Source organism: Oncorhynchus tshawytscha, linkage group LG05 (genome assembly GCF_018296145.1).
Source record: "Oncorhynchus tshawytscha isolate Ot180627B linkage group LG05, Otsh_v2.0, whole genome shotgun sequence".
Taxonomy (NCBI): domain Eukaryota; kingdom Metazoa; phylum Chordata; class Actinopteri; order Salmoniformes; family Salmonidae; genus Oncorhynchus; species Oncorhynchus tshawytscha.
Window position 1 is genome coordinate 24,663,381 of NC_056433.1, and position 24,523 is coordinate 24,687,903.

Here is a 24,523-nt window from a genome sequence, read left to right on the forward strand (position 1 = left end):
TGTGTGTATAGTGTGCAGTCGTGCATCAGTGTGTGTGTTAATATGATATACTGTATGTCTGTCTCAGGAAGCTGTTATTCAGGACCTAGGAGAGCTCACACACCCACCACCACACACACACACACACACACACACACACACACACACACACACACACACACACAGCTCCCAGAGGTGAAGGTTGTGAGTGTGAGCCACTTCCTGTCGCTGCTCTGTGGAGGTGATTATGGCCTGGCTATCAGCCCTGGGCCAGAGGGATGCTCACTCACTGGATATTTCCATCTACTTTCCTTCGCACAGGAGCAGGGCAGGAAGCTGCCAGCACACGCAAACGCACGCACACATGCACACACACACACGTGTGCGTAGACAAGTCTTGGGCGGGCCACTTAGGTCCAAACAGTAGAAAAATGAAAATAATGTATGGGACAAAAATATATAAACGGATAGAAAGTATGTTGAAGAGATAATGGACAAAGATAATGCAGAAAATTAGGATTAAAACAGCATTGGTTTCTCTCAGCTCCATGGAAAAATGGATAGAATTGCAGGACATTTACTTTAAAACAGCACCCCTGCCAAGACAGGGACCTCTAAAATGTTCTTGCCCAGGGCCAGGACCAAATTCAGCCTGCCGAAAGACCACCACACCCATTACCACAGGCCCACCCCCCCATCTACACCTACCACCTAAGCCATTTTTTGATCCAGAAGAAACCCTGCTCTTACCCAACAAATACTTCAGAAAACTCTGCCATTTCCTCCACTACCAGCACAATACCATGACTCCCTTACAGCTGAAAACATCTGCTATCTCCAGTCAATACGTTTCAATAATACAATCATTTGGTGGGTGCTTATATTTGTCTACTGGAAAGATTCGATATCATTCCATACTACATCATGAAGCACCCCGTGAAAAGCCTAATGCCATGAGTAGCTGTGGCAGTCTATAACTGGATAGTATTGATGAGTATGTGTGGTGTGTTTTGAGAGCTGTCCCATATTTGCTTCCCCCGGAAGCATTTGTTGTGGAATCAGCAGCGCGGTGTGACCTTGTGACCTTGGCGTCACAGACATTGCAGGGTATGACAATAACAAGGCGTGCACACAGACACACACAGCCTGTATATACACACTTTATACCACAGTAACCGAAGATGGAAAAACCTAGCATTATTAATTATTATGTGCATGATATGTGCATGATACTATTATGATAGTATGTGCATGATATTATGGAGAATTGACCAGTTTTGTATTTTTTGTATAGTTGATACTAGTTTGGTTGTGATTTATTGTACAAGGGAACATAAGATTGTTGTGTCCGGTTTGTGGCAGACCGCATCCAGAATGTGACCTCTATAACAGGTCAGTCTCAACAGATAGAGCCTTGTCACCATCATAAGAAGCATACACATAGCACCTGAGAGGATTCTGATTCAATCACTAGCTGTCTGGTGTTCTTGAGCTTTCATGATAGAGTGAACCAAACGGAATTGTAAAGGTATCGCTCTCTCTCTCTCCACAGAATTGGTGTTTGCAGTTACTGATGTGTACAAACTATAGACATGGTACAGCAACAGGACTCCTGAGGCTAATAATTAACCCGTGTGTGTGTGTGTGTGTGTGCGCGCGTAGCTGCACATCATCCATTGCAACAACATTAGCATAAGCTAGATAATCTTTCAACCCAGAAGACAGACTGCAAGTTGTATTCAGATATCACCAAAAATACAATAAAAAACAGATTTGTTATTCAGTTTATTAATGACTTGTTCCCAGGTCGTTGAGATAGCTAAGCAAATACAGCAATGTGTTTTTAATTAGAATGATTTGTAATTTCATTAGGAACCAGACCGTCAAGGATGATTTGAGTCAGATGTCTTGTAAACCTTTTCCCACGGTCACTAAACGCCAACTCTAACACACATCCACTCAAACAGACAGCGTTCTTCATCTACTGTCATTCATTTGTTCAGCTTGACGACATTTCAGCTCTGTTTTATTTGTTATTAATCTGATTGAAAGTTTGCAGAGAAAGTGTCAGAGACTGTCTGCACGAGATGAATGGGACCCGTACAGGTATTTTATTTTTGCTGCCTCAGATAATGACCCATATCAAACAATTGTCTGATATGTCTTCTCAGAGCGTGGTGGGGTGCACTGTGCCCATTGGCAGCCAGCGATGAACCCAGAACAGGTTCATTAGAGAGCTCTAATGAGTGATCACTCAAATCAAGCGGTAATATACTAGAATGCTTTTGACCAGGTTTACCTAGAATCGCCCTGGAATGTCAGAGATACCTATACTGTCACCTGAAGGGTAAAGCAGGGTGTTATGTAACTAATCACGACTGGAGGTTGGATGTTAATGGCTGTCTCTCCTCCCATTACCTGAGGTTAAAGCTTCATGAGTTTGGTAAAGTGTAGGCCTACCGTGTGTGTGTGTGGGGGATGCGTGAGTGACTTCAGTATAATATGAGCGAATAAGACTATGAGAGAGAGCACAATATGACTGTGCATTCAGCATGAGTGTTAGCTTTAGTGTGTGTCTGTGTGTGTGTGTGTGTGTGTGTGTGTGTGTGTGTGTGTGTGTGTGTGTGTGTGTGTGTGTGTGTGTGTGTGTGTGTGTGTGTGTGTGTGTGAGATGGTGCACAGCGGACCAACATCTATTAGTCCCCAACGTACCGATCAGTCTCTTTAGCTCAGCTCACCACGATGGTCACTCCTATTGTCATACACACACACACACACACCCCTTCCCTCTCTAAATCCCTTCAGCCCCAACACGAAGGTCACTTCTATTACCGTTCAACCGTGTCTCCAGGCAAGAGTGAGCAGCACAGGCTCCCAGAGGAATAAATTACAGCGTCAACAAGGAAGTAAAAAACAAAACAGGAGGATCTGCGGCACCAGGAGGATCTGCTGTTCACAACAAACAGAGTACGATAAGTGGTTGTGAAAGTATTTCTACTGAACAAAAATATAAGTACAACAATTTAAACTAATTTACTGAGTTACAGTTCACATAAGGAAATCAGTCAAATTAAATAAATTCATTAGGCCCTAGCTGTGGGTCAGCCTGGGAGACAGTTTTTCCCCACAAAAAGGCTTTATTACAGACAGAAACACTCCTCAGTTTCATCAGCTGGTCTCAGACGATCCCACAGGTGAAGAAGCAGGATGTGGAGGTCCTGGGCTGGCGTGGTTACACGTGGTCTGCAGTTGTGAGGCCGGTTGGACATATTGCAGATTCTCTAAAACAATGTTGGAGGCGGCTTAAGGAAGAGAAATTAACATTTAGTTCTCTGGCAACAGCTCTGGTGGACATTCCTGCAGACAGCATGCCAATTGCACGCTCCCTCAAAACGTGAGATATCTGTGGCATTGTGTTGTGTGACAAAACTGCACATTTCAGTATGGCCTTTTATTGTCCCCAGAACAGGGTGTACCTGTGTAATGATCATCCTGTTTAAGCAGATTCTTGATATGCCAGCACCTGTCAGGTAGATGGATTATCTTGGCAAAGGAGAAATGTTCACGAACAGGGATGTAAACACATTTAGAGAAATAAGCTTTTTGTGTGTAGGGAAAAATTATGGGATCTTTTATTTCAGCTCATGCAACATGGACCTACACTTTACATGTTGCGTTTATATTCGTGTCCAGTGTAATTAGACGCAATACTTTGTGAATTGTGAAGAAATAAAATAACAAACTGTTTTCAGTTAGAAAGCCAGAAGGGAAGGAAAATAAATTACCTTTCCTATCTAACTCTCTCATCCTGGCGAGATGCTATTACCATAATATATTATAGAGAGAGAAAGCAATGAAAAAGGCCCAGCAAACCCTTACAAGCTGGCATCTTTGAAAACCAATTACGCTATATGTTTGCAAATGTCTTCTAAAGGGCATTCTGGACTTTGTTGTCAAAGCAAAGGCTCCTCGTTTTCTTTAAGGAGATAGGGAGAAGAGAGAGAGATGGAGACGGAGAGAGAGAAGAAGAGCGAGTCAGAGAGAGCGAGAACTGGAGAGAGAGAGCGGTGTGAGAGAGACAATAAAGAGTCTGATCCATTCTCTGAAACTCTGGTGGAGAGATATCTGGAGTAGGGGATTTATTTACAGCCTTGGGTAACAGCACAAACACATCTCACTGCTGCGTCCACCTAACCGATTGACTGAGAACTGCCATCAATAATCCACAGCCTATTATACACAGCAGCATAATGTAAAAGATGCTTGACTCATCGCTGTGCAGAGGAGTCCAGCATGAAGGAGAAAATTAAAACCACACAAGAAGATACCTATAGATATAGAAACATATTTATAAAGATGTAGGATCTTAATTTGAGCCAGTCTCCCACAGCAGGACAATCTTGCAGCAACAGGAAATATGAATTATTATGTGGATTCTAATTAATGGCCATTTTTGTTACGATTTAAACATTTTTCGTAAGGGATTTCAAAGTGGAAATTACAAACTTTAGAAGCCTTTTTAAACCTCAAACACATTACAAGTTTAAAATGTCCTGTGTTGGAAAGTTATCCTGCAACAGGGTGATCAAATTAAGATCTTACATCTGTAGGACCAGAGGGGACCATCAGCAGCTCTTTCCTTCTCTGCATCAGAGAAAATGATGTGAGGAAAGAACTCTGCTGCCCAGACAAACACAGATTTCTCCTCAATATCCCAAATCTGCCCCCATTGGTAAAGTAAACACAACGCAGTCTCATTGCTCTGTCCAAACCCAGCCTTCTATAGTACCTGGTGTAGAAGAGGCAGCAATGAGACAGTGATGGCACCATTGTCCTCTAACAGGGACACTTAGAGTAAATATCAACAGTGGATTTAATCCAGCAGGCATCTGCAGCCTAGAGGATGAGAAAGCATTGTTTTGTTGGACATGAAGTGAGAAAGCTCAGGCTTGGTGCGGGTGTTGAGAATTCAGCAGGGACAGAGCGGGGACACAGACACAGACACAGAGAAAGAGAGAGAGAGAGAGAGAGAGAGAAAGACAGTGAGAGAGAGAAAGAGAGAGAGAGAAAGACAGTGAGAGAGAGAAAGAGAGAGAGAGAGAAGAGAGAGAGAGAGAGAGAGAGAGAGAGAGAGAGAGAGAGAGAGAGAGAGAGAGAGAGAGAGAGAGAGAGAGAGAGAGAGAGAGAGAGAGAGAGAGAGAGAGAGAGAGAGAGAGAGAGAGAGAGAGACAGGAGTGACATAAGCAGTGAATGGGAGGACCTAAACCCTTGGCACAAGGCAGGACAAAACCTTTCCGGACCTCAGTCAGTGTCAGAGATGAAACAGGGATTATAGATTTTAATCGATCTCATTCATTCACAATGCCATTGAGTTTTCTAAAATGGTCTCAACAGCTCCCCTAAAGATTAGGAAACTTACCCAGTCACTGAAGATGGCCACGCAGGAATTCTAATACAGTGTAGCCATTTTCACATATACAGTATATCGTAACCTTTGAGGTGCTAACTCGGATGGAACTTTGTTGTGTTTGGTCAAACCAGTCTTTAAAACTGCACATTGATAGTGACTCCTGTACATGGATATTGCATTGTAACCACAAGGCTTCAAAACAAAAAGCCCAAGTCTCTGTGTGTATCCTCGCTGGCTAACTCAATAAAGTGGAGATGGAGGAATGTTAATGCTTTTCTGCTGCAAAACCATCAGCACTTTTTCTGTTCCCGCCACCCCATAAATGTTGTTCAGAGAGCAACCGTCTGATACAGCACTCTTAACACAGTGTCTTGTTACCCAGATACTGTTTCAGCTAATCTCCTTAAACTTTGGCCAACCTTGCAGCAGACAGGATCATAGGGTAGGGGGTCGAAACACACACAGAGTACTTAGTCTAAGTAAACTATCCATGCGGCGCAAAAGGCCATACTTGTAGCTGGGCACATAAAAGTGATATGCCCATATAAAGTAGAAACGACGGGTTGCATAACCGCTAACCTCAAATTTAGATTCCTTACAATGTTGTCAGGAAACTTGGGATCTTCAGAGAGGAACTGACCGGTCAGGGTGTCACCCCCAGCTCCAGTTTTTCCCCATTAATCAGCTATTTTCTTCCGCTACTTCCTTGTTTCGGACATTCCATTAATAGCCAACTTCGTCCCTTCCATTAAGGAGGAAACTTTCCATTGGTGTTGCATTTCTGAGCCCTCTCCCTTTCAGCATCCTGGCTGTAATAGTGTATGGGGCAGAGGACACGCTAGGCTAGGGTCTAGCCAACACATTGCCTTTCAGAGACTCCCCTTCTGATCCAAGGTGTTCTCTCACCCCAGCTAAAGCTGCTATATCAGACACTAAAACCTACACAATTGGGTCGTTCCTTTTGAGTAGTGTAACTACTTTTTAAATGTTTATTTCACCTTATTGTAACATTGGCATAAAGAGCACATGTTCACGTGGATAAAAAACACTTTTTCCCCATCTCAAGCAACAACAAAAAAAGACTTGAATGAGTCCCAAATAAAGTAACAGGGTTGACCGTAACAGGATTGATGACTTCATCTTACACCAGCCATAAATCTCCTTGTAACAGGAAAAATGGAAGCTTGTTGTGTGCAACAGGGAGGGGCAATTGAATGCAAGCTTCACAAAAAAAATATATATATATATTTTTGAACATAATGATAGCCTGTCTATCTATGGGTAGACCTGTTCTGCTCGATCCGCTCAGTTTCCCACCAGTAAACTGATAGAAAGTGTAGAACCGGCTCACCTGATTTTACACTGCGATTTGACTATTACATGTTCAATGTTCCTTTAGAAATAAATATTTGAAAAAGTTATAGTTTCACCATATTAAAAGGAGAGTTCAGCTCACGTAACAGGGTTGACCTTAAAATGAGGAACAGGTTGTTGTTTTTGGACCGTAAAATGACTAATAACAGGAAATAAATAATAACGTTTAGAAATGACTTTACCATGATGGTGAAAACATTTTGGGGTTAAGTGGGTTCAAATCTTCCTAGGAGTCACAGAGGGTACACTGAGACACATCAAAATGCTGAATTATGGCACTTTGTCTTTATTCATATAACAAATCTGAATTATTAGAATTTCCACGTGGTCTATAGCACTTTGTTTAATATAACAGGCTTTTAAAATGCAACATTTGTGCACAAATATTGACTTAAAATATCAAAAGGGATGGCATTTTGTGAAACAACCCACTTATATTCTCAACAGGAACGTGTTGCAGCATTCAAAGGACAAAGAAAATAACCTTGTACAAGAAAACAGAGAAGGCGCAACACGTCAGTCTCCTGAACTCTCCCTGTCAACTGCAATGCCATGTCAGTCAATCCCCGTCGCCCTGGTTATGAATCATACTCAGACTCCTCCACTGTACCTTGACATTTCCAAGCTGACGATCAATACTATCGATTGTGAAAAGGCCCTGAGCAGTGAAGGACTATAGGAAAAGGTCTGTGGCACACAGGTGGAAGGGATTCCATCCTTACAGCCATTTAGTATTAGTCTTGGAGGTACTCTGGCTCAAACAACCTTCAGCTCTACAAGTGGCTGTGTCTCACCCCAAGTCCTGGAAACAGTCTGGAGCCTCAACGGCGAGGACATTCAGAGATAAATCACGTAGTTAGAACTTGGAACTGAGAGGGCCAACAATGACACTCCAAATTCCATTGCAGTCCACTGGGGCTTTAGGACTGACTGATTTTCCATCCCCACTCCCCAGACAGACTTAACTATTAATAGAAACAAGCTAATAACACTACGTAGCTATAAATAGTCATGATTCATTACGGAGGGCTTTCCATCAAGGTAATCTTATCACAGAAACTCGAATTGATTCTGGCCCGGGTCCACAAACAGAAACTACACTTCACTCGTCGTGGCCAACAAGGGTCAAGCATTTTGAGGGCGAGGCAAATCAGGAAGAAAAACAGACAGGGAAACATCCAGGTTCTGTTGGACTGATTTCATCCTGGTAGATCAGTCAGCAGAAGCAGAGGTACTGAATGGTGTCTCCTTGTCAGGCTGGTGTTAAGGTTCAGCATGGCTCATTATATAGAGGGAAATGGAATGGTGATGCTTATACTGGTTGTCATGGCAGCACATGTATGTTTTATGCATATTGACGTCCCTCAAGTCATGTGATACCCCTCTCCGTAGGGAAGACCTTTAAACAAGTTAACATTCTCAACCATCATCCCAGACACCCTGGACCCACTCTAATTCACATACCCCCGCCAACAGATCCACAGACGACACAACCTTTTTTGCACTCCAGACTTCCCTTTCCCTCCTGGACAAAAGGAACACCTACGTGAGATTGCTGTTCACTGACTACAGCTCAGCGTTCAACACCATAAACTAAGGACCCTGGGATTAAACACCTCCCTGTGCAACTGGATCCTGGACATCCTGACTGGCCGCCCCCAGGTGGTAAGGGTAGGCAACAACACATCCGCCACGCTGACCCTCAACACGGGGGGCCCCTCATGGGTGCGTGCTTAGTTTGCAGACAACATGAAAGTGGTAGGCCTGATCACCGATGAGACAGCCTACAGGGAGGAGGTCAGAGACCTGGCAGTGCGGTGCCAGTACAACAACCTCTCGTTCAACATCAGAAAGACACAGGAGTTTATCGTGGATTAGAGGAAACGGAGGGCCCGAGGACGCCTCCATTCACATCGACCGGGCTGTAGAGAAGCGGGTCAAGAACTGCAAGTTCCTTGGTGTCCACGTCACTAAGGACCTGTCATGGTCCAAAACACACCAACACAGCCATGAAGAGGGCACGACAACACCTCTTCCCCATCAGGAGGCTGAAAAGATTTGGCATGGGCCCTCAAAATGTTCTACAGCTGCACCATTGAGAGAATCTTTTTTTTAACCTTTATTTAACTAGGCAAGTCAGTTAAGAACAAATTGTTATTTTCAACGACAGCCTAGGAACAGTGGGTTAACTGCCTGTTCAGGGGCAGAACGACAGATTTGTACCTTGTCAGCTCGGGGATTTGAACTTGCAACCTTCCGGTTACTAGTCCAATGCTCTAACCACTAGGCTACCCTGCCGCCCCAATTGACTGGCTGCATCACCACCTGGTATGTCAACTGCTTGGAATCTGACCGCAAGGCGCTACAGAGGGTAGAGCATATGGCCCAGTACATTGCCCTTCTTTTTGTTGCACTTACTCTCTTGCACTGGCTCTCTCTTGCACTGGCTCTCTTACTCTCACACATACTAAAGTGACACTCCCACATACACACACACACTACAAACGCTCACACACACACACACACAAAAATGCTTGCATATTGAAGCCACACACGCACACACACACACACACGGTGCTCCAGCTCTGTTTATTAGCTATCCTGATTACCTAGTCACTTTTACCTCTACATAATACCTCAATTACCTAATACCCCAGTATATTGACTGGGTACTCCTTGTATATAGCCTTATTACTTTGTCTTCATATTTTGTGTTACTATATCCTTTTCTATTTGGCAATTGTCTTACTTTTTAACTCTTAATTGTTGGGAAAGTGCTAGCAAGCATTTCACGGTAAAGTCCACACCTGTTGTATCCGACGCATGTGACTGGGATGGATGATAGATCACCTTTAGCCTGCCGCTGTACTGGAGGAATGGCTTCTGTATGCATCTGTCACACAGCATAAGGCTCAAAGAAGCGGGGTGGTCAACCAGCTAATGTCTCTCCTCTGACTGACGCAGGCTGGGATATGGGTCTGGGTTGGGGCAAGGATGGAGCTGGGGTTAGGGCAGGGTAAGAGGATGGAGTGGGGGTTGGGACAGGGGTAGGGACTGTTGACTGGGGCAGGGGCTGGGACTGGGACTGTTGACTGGGGCTGGGATTGTTGACTGGGGCAGAAAGACCGGTCTAGTGCAGTTCCTCTGGTTTGTTCACATGACCTCAGCTCCAGACACAAAAGCACTGAGGGGCCCACACACACCACAACAGGACCAAGAGTTCTGGATGAGAAAGCCTGAGGAAGTATGTCCATATTCAGCGGTAAAGCAGAGGGACTGGACTCACTCTTTCTTAGTCTTCATTATTTACACAAACAACAAGAAGTATGTCAGTTCATGTACAAGGGGGAGCAGAAGTCAAGGTCTATAATCGGTGTTGCCACTCAGACGACCATTGTCCTCAGATGCTGAGATTCAGAGAGCCCTTCCCTAATGGACAGCAGATAGAACTTCAGACAAGTCATATGGCTCTGTGGACATCCCTTAGGACTCCTCAGCCACATATCAAAACCACTGCTTGCCAAGATGGTGATCAGAAGAATGTATAGCAAGAGCTACAAAACAGTGGACGACCACTGATCTGACCTTTAGCTGGGAACTGGATGACATAACAGGCCTGACAGGCCGAGCCCGGGTAATGGTGGTTTATGAGGACAGTGTGGGGTACGAGGACAGCCCGAGAGACATGATACCCATCAGCAGACCAGATAAATGGAGAAAATGGCTGCCAGGCATCCACAGAGTGGAGTGCAGTAGGTCAGAGAGATATTTGCTGTGTTTGTTTGCCAAGGACAAATTGCCCTCAATAAGACATTTATTTAATTTATTCATTTACATTTTAGTCATTTAACAGACGCTCTGCAATCGCCATGCGCTACCAACTGAGCCACACGGGACCGCGTGGAGAATCAATATGTTCTGAATTCATTATTTCGTTACGATGGGGACCAAAGCGCAACAACACACAAATACAGCACCAAGAACACAATCATACAGTACAATACAATACAAGATCTGTGGTTGGAAGCATGGACCAGGAGGAAAAACAAGGTCAATGTGACCTTTACAATTTCATCACCTTGAATCACACTTTTCCTCAGATGGGTTGCGAAATGAGAACAAACTAGGCCTGAGTGAAAATAGCAGGGGGGACATTGTGCAACTCTCTCCCCCATAGATAAGAAGAGAGTGGTTTGTCCTTACCTTGCCATCCTGCTCCTCAAACACGGACTGGTCCACGTTGCAGGCAAACAGGGAGGTGGGTAGGTCGTTGAAGTCGGTGATCTGATGGAAGCTGTCACCCAGCGTGGAAACTCCCACAGTGCTTTGCAGCACCAGCAGCTCCTCTCCTCCCAGTAGGTAGACCCGCTGGTAGAACGTGGCTTTTCTCAGGTTGGAAAATAAATGATCCCCCTTCATGGCTAGAGACAGAGAGAGAGAGAGAGAGAGAGAGAGAGAGAGAGAGAGAGAGAGAGAGAGAGACAGAGAGAGAAAGAGAGAGAGAGAGAGAGAGAGACAGAGAGAGAGAGAGAGAGAGAGAGAGACAGAGACAGAGAGAGAGAGAGAGAGAGAGAGAGACAGAGAGAGAGAGGAGAGAGAGGGAGAGAGAGAGAGAGAGAGAGAGAGAGAGAGGGAGATGAGGGTGAGCTCAGTCCATATGCTGTGATGAATCCTTGCAGAGAGTAATGGTGGCTTCAAGGGTGGAGGAAGTGGACAGTCAAACTGTCCTTTGTACCAGTTCAATGGGAAGGCTAACTGACCACTGATGTTACTGAATAATGGAGCTCAAACTCAGTGCGTTAAATACACACAACTAGTCCTGCACTGTTGGTTTGCATCTCTAGCTCATGTCCTAGAATAACAAATGTGTTCTGAGATGAACCTTCCAGGCTGTTTTACTATGACATCATCTTGGTTATGAACCCCTGTACCCCCACCTCTCCCTCCCTCCCTCTCTTACCCATCTATATTTTCCCATATATCTAAAGTGCACCTAGCATGATGAAATGGTGATCAGATGAAATGGTGATCTGATTAATCAGACTGGTTATAGAGTCTTTTTACACTCTCTCTGCTCTCACAACTACTGATGCCTTCTAAAACACTCAACAGGAAAGTAAAAGAACAACACTGAGAGACAGACAGGCAGACAGAGAGAGAGACAGGCAGTCAGAAAGAGAGAGATAGAGAGAAAGAGAGAGAGTCGGAGCGAGAGCGAATAGAGAAAGAGAGTGTTTACCTCTCTAAACCCCAGCCAACAGATGTTAATCTCTGGCCCAGGTCAGTAATATTCTGGCAAAAGATTAGGTGATGGGTTTAGGATGGGTGCTCCCACAGAGGTGTAATGGGGGGAAGGAATGGGGATGGAAGGAGGAGAGATGGAGAGGAGTGGAGGAGAGGGATGTGGTAGAAAAGAGGAGAGGATGATTGGAGGGTGAGAGGGTAGAGTAGAGGATGGAGAGAGGTGGAGTAGGGGAGTAGAACAGAGATAAAAGTGGAGAGAGGAAAGGGGGGAGGTGGAGGTGAGAAGGAGATAGGGAGAAGTGTAGGAACAAGGGGCTTGTCACACTTTCCCGTCATTAATACACCCCGACATGTCCAGTCCACCGGCAAGCCAGCACTGTCACCACATGGTTATTTTAGGATCAATAGCCCATCACCTGTCACACACACACACACACACAAAAGGCTATAGATAGTGGCTGTCTGGATCATTCCTGGCCTGTGTAAACGCTGCTATAAATAGCTGCAGAACTAATGAAATGCACAGATCGCTGGGGCACCTGATTAAATTGAAGTGTTCCAGACCAGTAGGGCCTCATTTCATTTCAATATCAGAAGCGTGCCCTGTGGTCTAAGACAAGGCTGTTAGTGAGCCCAAAACAAGAGCACGCGCACACACACACACACATACAGAAGCTCTTGCGCACACACACTCACGGACGCTAGCTCTCGACTCGCACGCAAACACACGGATGCACTCTCTTTCGCTTACACACACAGCCATTTGTCTCTGCTGTCTGTCTCTGCTGAAGGGATGTGTGTCTGTGTTTGACAGTCAGAGTGGAACAGGCCTAGAGAATAGAATGAATCAGACACAGTATTCCATTCATGCGTTCAGAACTGTGAGTCAGCCTTTGATGTGCTGGCTGTCTGTCAGTCAGTCAGTCTGTCACCTGTATGCTTGTTTACTCATCATTTCAGATGAAATATGACAGATTCAGATTCAATATATTAAGCACTGTAGTTTTCAAATAACCTGAATGATAAACATGGCTTAATGTAAATTATCTCGTTATCAATGCAACCAATGGACCACAATCAATTGACCATCGAATTACTGTTCTGCAAACGAACTAATGCTAACTAAGCGGCAAGGAACATTCGACAAACCACGAGGTAAATGGTTAAAATCATTAGGCATTATAGATTGGCCCATTGTAGAATATTTCAATTGTCACTAGTTCCATTTCACTGACCTCATGGCTGGATGGTAAACACATGCTTATCAGAGCACCGACAGAGATATGGATGATAGTGGAGGTGATGTAGCCAGCATCACATGGCTTGACAAGGATCACCTTTAGCTCAGAAACCCACCTGATGAATGAGGTCACTAACGTACCATCATATCAATGTGCAACAACAACAACAAAAACATGTAGGATTCAATAGTTCATATTATCTATAATAAAGTGCAGTGCGATATTGATTACTGAATGTTGTGACCGTATGCAACACAAACACTGAAAAGGCATGCTTTATATCACAGTAATTACCTAAATCCAACCAGTTACTGACTGTCTATGCAACAGTAAGATCAGGAATGTCTCATCCACACCGCACAGGAAAGCAACAATATGAGGCAAACATACTCGTTCAGACTTTCAATGAGTCATATCTGCAGAGGTTTAACCAAGAGCAACCTGTTGATGTCAGAGGGGAAAATAGTCTGGAGGGCCCGCGCTTTTGCTGTCAGAATACCACAACGTTCTCATATGGGAAAGAGAGAAACACCCGAACACTGCGCTTGACATGAGTAGCCTTCCAGCACCTCACATTTTCTATGGCTTGAGCTCCTATTCTTAAAGAATATGAGTTCAAAAGTATCGTGGAGCTCCTGCACCTTAATATAAACAGCCCCGCACCCAAAACGAGTACCGGCATCTATTTCGGTCCAAGTCAAGCACTGCCGAATCATACCTGACAGCCCACCTCAGGTCGGATACTAATAGGCTACATGTACTTTTCATGGAGGCTGTTGAATATTGAATAATAATAATAATAATAATTCAAGATTAAAAGACAAGTAGTCTACAGACAAATAGACAAGTATTCTTAAACCTTACTTTCAATTGCAGCAGTATTCGCCAATAAATCCATTCTGCTTGCAATGTTACAAAAGACTCAATGGTGACTATCATGTTTAAAGAAGGTGAGTGCATTGACAGCTGGTATTTCGGTCTCAGAACGGTCAATGTCACTAAAGCATCCTAGGGGTTACATTGGGGGAGTGGAGTAACATCACCTCTAAATTGCCAAGCAACATAAATTGAAGGTAAACTAAACAGACTTATACATATGAAAAATAATATAGCATAGCATACGTTATCCTCAAAGCAGCCAATTGTGCAGGTCAGCACAGTTGTATCGCTAACAAAATCCCAAATGTAGGCTAACCTCTATTCAAACTCGTTCTCTCGCAAGTTAGAGCACTTTCTCACCCGCTGACTTTACCCTACCCACACCCCATAGCTTCAATGCAACGCAAGCGACACTTTGCATCACTGTCAATTTTCCACAGAAACGCGATCTGCGAAACCGGAGTCGCCATCGCTTCTCTCTACCTGTATGTGCAGTGTGTATCGGTCGGACTGGCGTGTCTTCAGCGTTGCCTCTACCTCCTAACTCTTCTTCGTGAATCAACCTTGCATTCCAGCTGCGAGCCGATATTATCCTGACGTTTTTGCAGACAGCTTGACTCACCAATGACTGGCCTGCTGCATCCAAATTATATTTTTGTTACCCAGTAATGAAATACAGCTATCACCACAGGGGGCATTATTTGACCAATAGTCTAGGCTACTCCGGAGCGGAGGGTCTAAAAAAATAACTACAAATGAACGTCAGCGCTTTCTTTCGCGCGCACTTGCAGGCTGGTGTGGTGTTTGCTGGCTTCATGTAGAATCAAATCAAACATGTCTGATGACATTTACTGCGGTCATAGGCAACGCAAATAATGTGCAGTCGATATTTGACAATCAGATGCCAGTGCAAGAAACGTATTTGTTTCGGTAAGCTAATGATTGGTGTCATTCATAGGTGGCAGTTTGGGATATTTTAGCCCTTTGAACTCTGAGCATGTTTGTTTATTGAACACTGAAATTTGAAACAGCTGCCATGCATGTGTTATAGGCCTATAGGTAATGATTCATCACCATTTTGAAATGCACAACCAGACTGTCACTGCGTTTGATGACAGGCTATCAATCATTTATTTAAAAAATCTAATTATTAAACATGGTTGGTCACATTTTTAAAAATGTACTTCACCAGGAAAAGACCCTTGAGGTTAGAAATCTATTTTGCCAGACACACTCAAGTGTGTGTCCAGTAGCCTAACTTTCTAATCTAATCAACCTCTATCTTCACTCAATGTTTTCAATAGGACCATTTCATTAGGCAGGCATCTTTCCTCTTGTAAACAAATCTAAACCTGTGACCTGGCAGATACATAACTATTACAATAGACCACTGTCCACTAATGGCCATTACTGGTGATCTCAGGGGCCGATCGAGGGAAGCCCTTTGTAGGCCTACTATAATTACATCAATAAACACACGCACATTTCAGAATAGCTTCAGCATTTAAGAGTAGTCTGGACCTGAATTTATTTATCTGTTATTTTACCAGGTAGGATGACTGAGAACACATTCTCATTTGCAGCAACGACCTGGTGAATACTTACAGGGGAGAGGAGGGGGATGAATGAGCCAGTTGTAAACTGGGGATTATTCGATGACCGTGATGGTTTGAGGGCCAGATTTGGAATTTTAGCCAGGACACCAGGGTTAACACCCCTACTCTTACAATAAGTGCCATGGGATCTTTAATGACCTAAGAGATTCAAAACACCCCACTACACAGGGCAGTGTCCCCAATCACTGCCCTGGGGCATTGGGATATATATATATTTTTTTACACCAAAGGAAAGGGTGCCTCCTACTGGCCATCCAACACCACTTCCAGCAGCAGCTGGTCTCCCACCCAGGAACTGACCAGGACCAACCCTGCTTAGCTTCAGAAGCAAGCCAGCAGTGGTATGCAGGGTGGTATGCTGCTGGCATGCTGAAACAGTCTATAATACTAAAAAGACAGGTCAACTTAGCCTACATCAAATGGTGTAAAAAATATCAGTGTCTTTATTAAGACAACCCAGTTATAGGATTGTCTTAATATTATAGGCAAATCAATATTGAACAAAGCAACCTTAGACTTTATTCATAAAGTGATGTATGATGTCATATGATGGTAAGTAGGGTACATGGCAATAACGCAGTGCATTTAGCCAATACCTAAGTTTCATACTCATGCCCTGTGCACTTAATATTCTGTGTGGATCAGAATAATACAGATACTCTTGTATTTTATTACATCACAAAATACTGATCAATGTCTGTACCAGTGGACACTCCTCAGAGGAGGAAGGGAGGACCATACTATGCTAAATATATTAACGTCACCAAATAATTGATTTAAAACACACTGCTCTGCAATGAAGGTCTACAGTAGCCTAAACAGCACTCTGTAGGGTAGTACCATGGTGTAGCTGGAGAACAGCTTGCTTCTCTCCTCCTCTGGGTACATTGACTTCAATACAAAACATAGGAGGCTCTTGGTTCTCACCCGCTTCCATAGACTTACACAATAATGATGACAACTTCTGGAGGACATCTGCCAACCTATCAGAGCTCTTGCAGCCTGAACTGACATGTTATCCTCTTAATCAAAGGATCAGAGAATGAATCTAGTATTGAAAGCATGAGCTACAGTTGGCTAGCACTGCAGTGCATAAAATGTGGTGAGTAGTTGACTCAAAGAAAGAGAGAGCGAGAGAGAGAGACAGTTGAACAGTTTTCAACAAATTAATTTCTTTAAAAAATGGGGAGAGGGAGAGTGTCTTTTTTTTTGCTCATGAAAAAAATAATCGTTCTCCTTCATCATAAACGGCACTGACCGCCACTGGTCTGTACAAATACATAATCGGTTGGAAGGTACATGGGGTTAAAACCACTCTTGGACGCGTGAAAAGGATAAATAAAGTGAGGAGAAATTAGTTAATCATCTTAAGGCCAATTCATTTGAAGACCATTCCACCCTCTCCTGCATTTTCAGAAATAGAATCAATATATAGGATTCTACGTAAGTGCTTTAAAATATCATAACTTTTTTTTACTGAGCTCTTCTTTAAAATAACTTCCTGAAAGTAGCTCAATTCATAAAACCATCCCCTTGTCTTTTTTTATTTTGTCAGGGGTTTGGGCAGGATTGTAGAGCACAGCACCCTCATGTGGCAGGCAGCTGGGTCCCTACCAAAGGGAGATTGCTCTGGGAGAGGAGACAAGGATAGGTATGAGGTATTGGTACGCTACATTATTTCACTTCAGAGACTTCAATATTGGTATTCAAACTCATTTATGCTTTCAAAGTCCCATGAAATTAGAAACTGGTCTGCAAACGTACAGGTTTAGGCAACGGGTCCATGACCGTGAAATCATACCTGAACAAAATCAAGTCAACAAACATGTGGAGTTCATTATGGCATACCACCTGTAGATACAATTAAGAAAATACATTATTAACATGTTCATTTCTCCAGACAACACAGTGATGCCAAACAAACCTAACAGACACAGAGAGAGAGAGTAACAGACACTCGAGGTAATGTGATAGGATCCAGTCATCCTTTTGTTCTGTCTCTCTTACTGAGAGATAATCCTTTGAGATGCTCTCTTTGTTAGCATTTCAGCAGGTTATTAGACATTCCCTGCTACTCCATAACTGTCACAACAAAAAGAGAGGAAATGAAAGGTGTATAGGACTGGTGCTCATTGGATTCTAATGTGGCATTTTACCTCCCCTTGCATTTACATACACAGCTAAAACGGCACAATACTCCGACTACAAAGTGAGATTGAGAGAGAAAAACAAACAGGGGTCCAGGGAAAGAGACATAAAGATAACAGAAGAAAAAGGTTGGGAAAAGAGAAGGAATGCAAAAAGGAAACAGCATGAGAACCAGGGAAAGAGAAGGGGCAGAAGCATCAGCAGTGGGGTGTCTGCTGTGATCAGTAGCACCCTGTGACTGCTGTGTGTCATACCGGGGCATTGTGTCAGTGACGCAGGCTCAAGGCCAATCTCCTAAAATCATCTGAATCAAATTAGACTGGCGGAGGGGGAAAATGAAATATGGGAGTGTCATGCACGGCACGCTCTCCAGAGTTATTTCTGTGCCTCTCCCCTCTCTCTCCTCCCCTCCCGCCGCCTGGCTAAGTGAACATTTCAGCAGCCTCCTGTGTGAATTCACCACTGAGATGTAGGATGCTAGCTCCAGCATGACAATGACTCAGTGGAGAGTCAGTGCTATTAGGCTACAGCTAAGGCTAACTTTGTAGCCTGACTGTTCAATGCAACTGACAAATCATACTTTTGTTGTTTGACTTAATACAGAGGCACATACTCAAGGACAGAAGATAGTTCATTACATATACTTGAAATTTCCGTTCTTTTCAGTGAGTCTTAATATGCATTGTGTATGACTGTCTGTTTCTAGTTGTGTCCTAAGGAAGGGGGTCAAAGGTCAGTCCAACTGCTGTGCAGCTGGGAACGTCTCCTCATGTCCTGATCTTTTCCCAGCTAAGGTCACGCCGCCCCTGGCCGGTCTGTCCTCTGGGTTTACCACCGATGACCTAGCCAGGGCCCCGGAGGGTTGACATTTAGACGCAACAACGCAGCACAGCCAAATGAACAATACAAACACAGAGCCAGCCACCACCCCAGAATCACACAGACACAACAGGAGGCTGGAGGACAGGCTAAGACACACCAGGCTAAGCAATATGCCTGTGTTCTATGTAATATTGGCAATGCCCCTCATTCAGAAAGCTGAAGGGCACTCAAGTGTAGAGATGTCAATTTGAGGCACTGGCTAGGAGGATTTGTGACATTGACTTAATTTCCTCCTAAAGAAGTTTCAAGTATGTTGGACTAACATGATTGAAACCATTGAACAGTTTCACTGAGAAAAATAACATTTTGCAATTGGAAGAAGTCATTGAACTTTCCCATAAATTATTGTCTTGTGAAAGTGACTCTTATGTTGTGTGTTATAAACTGTGTTCAGTCTAGCCAGTTCCTGTTCCAACTGTTGCTTTTAATGGCCTGGAGGGGTGACATTTTAAAAGCAGACAGCCAGAGGGGAGACAGAAGATTGCATGCCCTTTAGAAGGCATCACCAGGCCAGACTATTCTATACCATGCTCATCGATCAGCTCACTTACTGTAAACAATTTGATCTTCACAAATAGCTTTCACTGCTTATTTTACTGGTGTACAACAAAACAACCCCCAAAATAAAACATTGAAGCCATATTCAATCCGATGCCTAAATACCCATTTCATGCTAATGCGAAGCCAGCCTTATTCAGTGTCTGACAGATTGAGTACTACTTAGCTGGAGGTGAACAGACAAGTGATTCATAGAAGAAATACTAGCAGTATTGTAGTAGCTACTCTAGTGTGTGTTCTGAAGACCAAAACATAATGTCTGTTTTTCTAACCTTCTTGGGCACTGGTTTGGGCCTCGTCTAAATGCCACGAGCACTTCCAAGATATTCTATACTAAATCCGGTTTCTCCCATCGTTCCTGTGGGAAGTGTGACGAGATTTTATTTTAGAAAAACGTCAGCTTATATATATATATATATATATATATATATATATATATATATATATATATATATATATATATATATCGTAGCAAAGGGCTTAAGACAGACCTATACTATGTTAAAGTCACATGAACAGGGAAGCTTGGATTGCTTTGAATGTTTTCATTTTACGTTGAGAGCAGTGAATGGATTTCAACCTGTCATTTCAAACCAATCCGTACTTAAAGATTGAAAGTCGTGCTCTAAAGTGCCACCAACTTCAAAGAGCATGGTGTGCATCATAAGAAAATAGATCAGAAAGGCTACTGTTTCTAACCTGGAGTTAGCTGTCATTACCTAGAACAATGGTCCACAGCCATATATTTTCACTCAATCCTTTTCATAGCAAAACATACCATCCTCACTGAAAGCTATGAAAGGCATTGTCTCACGAGATGGCCTGCAGTCTAACCATTGCTGCAGTTTACCTTGTGATATTGAATGTGCCTCACAACCCCTTGACCTACTCTGTCATGTCACAGAAACAGAAATAAAGTTCTCCTCTCCCGAAAATGTCAAGTGGCAAAATACGTGCCCTGGTTTTCAAGCTCCCTCACTGGAGCAGCATGAGAAATGGCATAATTTACCAATGCTCTCAAACGTATCCATGTATACTGCAGCAGCGTACTGTCTGCATGTGGTGTGTGAAATATTTAGTCTGTTTTTAAGAGAGAAGAGCGAGGGAGAGAGTGATATTTTTCATTTTAGTCATTTAGCAGATGCTCTTATCCAGAGTGACTTAGTTAGTACATTCATCTTAAGATAGCTAGGTGGGACACACATATCACAGGCATAGTAAGTACAATTTTCCTCAATAAAGTACAGCGCATTTGGAAATTATTCAGACCCCTTCCCCACATTTTGTTACGTTATAGCCTTATTCTGAAATTGATTAAATACACTTTTTTCCTCATCAATCTACACACAAAACCCCATAAAGACAAAGCAGAAGCAGGTTATAATTAGCACATTTATAAAAATAAAATAAAAACAGGAATACATTATTTACATAAGTATTCAGAACATTTGCATTTAGACTCAATTGAGCTCATATGCATCCTGTTTCCTTTGATCATCCTTGAGATGTTTCTACAACTTGATTGGAGTCCACCTGTGGTAAATTCTATTGATTGGACATGAGATAAGAAAAACAAATAATTAAGGAGCAGCAGTAAATAACAATAGCAGGGCCATATACAGGGGTGTCGTGACGTTGTATTAGTTAATATGACAACTGTTGCTCATTAAATGATTAAACGTTTCTAATTGCGTGATTAACTGAATCAAGCAATTATTAACTCATTAACCTGGGGCACCATGGGAAAAATAGTTTTTATTGAGTTTCTATTTCCCAAATGAACTATCGATTTTATAACAGCCGCTAATTAACCAGTTACCTCTACAATCTCGTTCTGAACGTCGTATAGTCTGTGAAACTGCACGGACCCGGGTCTCACCAATGAGTTCGTACCACACCAATCTTAGTTGAATATTTATTTACTAAAAAGCTAAAATTATGATAAAAGATACACATAGACAAAACACATTATAGGCTATTGATTAGAACTTAGTATAACGGGCCAACACACTATGGCGCATGTTACCCAAAATGGGGATTTCAAAGAGAGAGAGAAAAAATAATGTACAAGAGAGAAATATACATTTGGGTGAATTTGTCAGCTATGCTATTCTAACCCTAGCCTTGCCCCAAACTGCCGCTCTTATGGGTCAGAATACAATGATGTAATTACGTGGGGGAGACCTCCGAGGATTCTCTGCGCGGACTGTTCAAGGGACCGTTCAGGCTGCTCGATGACGCACTTCTCCGGCGCACCTTTCTGGTCGTCCTCACGATGTCAGTGTCCTTTTGGCTTAGGAGTCTGTTCCCTCACCCTTGCTCTGGAAGGGATCTTCTGAGAACAGACAGCTCTGTAGCTCAGAGCTCACAGCATAGGAATGAAACTGTTTAGATACCATGATTCGCTGAGATTGGATGCTAGGGGGTCTGGCTTGAATTCACCCGCTCAGACACAGCTACTCATCCGTAGCTTGGGTAGAAAAAGATTTCTTGGTCTTCAAACTTGTGTTGCATTCTGGGTTTGTTGACTTTTTAGACCTTGGCTGCAGCTTGGGTCACGTAGTCTTAAAGTTCTTTACTCACAGGTTTTATTCCCTTGGGTCAGAAGTGGGCGTAACCGCCTTTAGGGCAATTATCTGGGCGTACCAAGTTAAGAGCAAGGTCTAGGTTTTTCTCATATCCAATTTTAGACAACTAACTTCACATTTCCTCTTTACCAAAACATTCCCTTTGATTTGGACATTTTCCACACAACGTACAATGAATAAACATCAAACATATACTAGGAAAACTCTTCACGTTACAATGTTTTCGTAATAACGTCATCTATTAACCTTTAATAACAAAACAAAAATGACAAATACATTTTCATATTCCATCTATCGTCTTACCACCATTGTGGCTGACGGAAACCATTGTTCCAAAGTCCCTTATTTCATGTTTAATGTTCTGAGGCTGGTTCTCCATAGTAACAGGACAAAGGAATTTGTCTGTGGCCTGAGATTTACCAGGGTCGTGAGGGGTCATAAAACCCCCACATCTTCAGACCCCTAGATCTCTCCTCCTCTGTTGGGGTTGAGAGATAATCTGTAGGGTTGTGGTCTCCTGTAACCTGAGCTGATCAGGACAGTCATGACAGGGGTTACCGGTTCAGAGTCAAGGTGTGGGGGGCACCAGTGTCGAGGTAATTGAGGTAATTATGTATATGCAGGTACGCTTATAATGCAGGTATGCATAGATAATAACAGAGTAGCAGCAGTGTAGGGGGTGCAAATAATCTGGGTAGCCATGTGATTAGCTTTTCAGGAGTCTTATGGCATGGGTGTAGAAGCTGTTTAGAAGCCTCTTGGACCTAGCCTTGGCGCTCCGGTTTTGCTTGCCGTGTGGTAGCAGAGAGAACAGTCAATCAAATCAAATCAAATCAAATTTATTTATATAGCCCTTCGTACATCAGCTGATATCTCAAAGTGCTGTACAGAAACCCAGCCTAAAACCCCAAACAGCAAGCAATGCAGGTGTAGAAGCACGGTGGCTAGGAAAAACTCCCTAGAAAGGCCAAAACCTAGGAAGAAACCTAGAGAGGAACCAGGCTATGTGGGGTGGCCAGTCCTCTTCTGGCTGTGCCGGGTGGAGATTATAACAGAACATGGCCAAGATGTTCAAATGTTCATAAATGACCAGCATGGTCGAATAATAATAAGGCAGAACAGTTGAAACTGGAGCAGCAGCACAGTCAGGTGGAAGTTGAAACTGGAGCAGCAGCATGGCCAGGTGGACTGGGGACAGCAAGGAGTCATCATGTCAGGTAGTCCTGGGGCATGGTCCTAGGGCTCAGGTCAGTTGAAACTGGAACAGCAGCATGGCCAGGTGGACTGGGGACAGCAAGGAGTCATCATGTCAGGTAGTCCTGGAGCTCAGGTCCTAGGGCTCGGGTCCTCCGAGAGAGAGAAAGAAAGAGAGAAGGAGAGAATTAGAGAACGCACACTTAGATTCACACAGGACACCGAATAGGACAGGAGAAGTACTCCAGATATAACAAACTGACCCCAGCCCCCGACACATAAACTACTGCAGCATAAATACTGGAGGCTGAGACAGGAGGGGTCAGGAGACACTGTGGCCCCATCCGAGGTCACCCCGGACAGGGCCAAACAGGAAGGATATAACCCCACCCACTTTGCCAAAGCACAGCCCCCACACCACTAGAGGGATATCTTCAACCACCAACTTACCATCCTGAGACAAGGCTGAGTATAGCCCACAAAGATCTCCGCCACGGCACAACCCAAGGGGGGCGCCAACCCAGACAGGATGACCACAACAGTGAATCAACCCACTCAGGTGACGCACCCCTCCAGGGACGGCATGAGAGAGCCCCAGTAAGCCAGTGACCCAGCCCCTGTAATAGGGTTAGAGGCAGGGAATCCCAGTGGAAAGAGGGGAACCGGCCAGGCAGAGACAGCAAGGGCGGTTCGTTGCTCCAGAGCCTTTCCGTTCACCTTCCCACTCCTGGGCCAGACTACACTCAATCATATGACCCACTGAAGAGATGAGTCTTCAGTAAAGACTTAAAGGTTGAGACCGAGTTTGCGTCTCTGACATGGGTAGGCAGACCGTTCCATAAAAATGGAGCTCTATAGGAGAAAGCCCTGCCTCCAGCTGTTTGCTTAGAAATTCTAGGGACAATTAGGAGGCCTGCGTCTTGTGACCGTAGCGTACGTGTAGGTATGTACGGCAGGACCAAATCAGAGAGATAGGTAGGAGCAAGCCCATGTAATGCTTTGTAGGTTAGCAGTAAAACCTTGAAATCAGCCCTTGCTTTGACAGGAAGCCAGTGTAGAGAGGCTAGCACTGGAGTAATATGATCAAATTTTTTGGTTCTAGTCAGGATTCTAGCAGCCGTATTTAGCACTAACTGAAGTTTATTTAGTGCTTTATCCGGGTAGCCGGAAAATAGAGCATTGCAGTAGTCTAACCTAGAAGTGACAAAAGCATGGATTAATTTTTCTGCATCATTTTTGGACAGAAAGTTTCTGATTTTTGCAATGTTACGTAGATGGAAAAAAGATGTCCTTGAAATGGTCTTGATATGTTCTTCAAAAGAGAGATCAGGGTCCAGAGTAACGCCGAGGTCCTTCACAGTTTTATTTGAGACGACTGTACAACCATTAAGATTAATTGTCAGATTCAAC

General features: G+C 43.6%; 1 protein-coding gene across 1 annotated transcript in view; it reads right to left on the reverse strand.

Moving 5' to 3' along the window:
• The window catches only part of LOC112250354 (calcipressin-2), a 123,485-nt gene extending 108,646 nt beyond the window's left edge, over positions 1-14,839 (reverse strand). The window contains exons 1-2 of the mRNA XM_042321733.1: positions 14,611-14,839; positions 10,967-11,184 (exon numbers count right to left, since the gene is read on the reverse strand). Coding sequence (XP_042177667.1) covers positions 10,967-11,182 — 216 coding nt within the window. The 5' untranslated portion in view covers positions 11,183-11,184; positions 14,611-14,839. The remainder of the gene's footprint in view (positions 1-10,966; positions 11,185-14,610) is intronic.
• Positions 14,840-24,523: the final 9,684 nt, after the last annotated feature.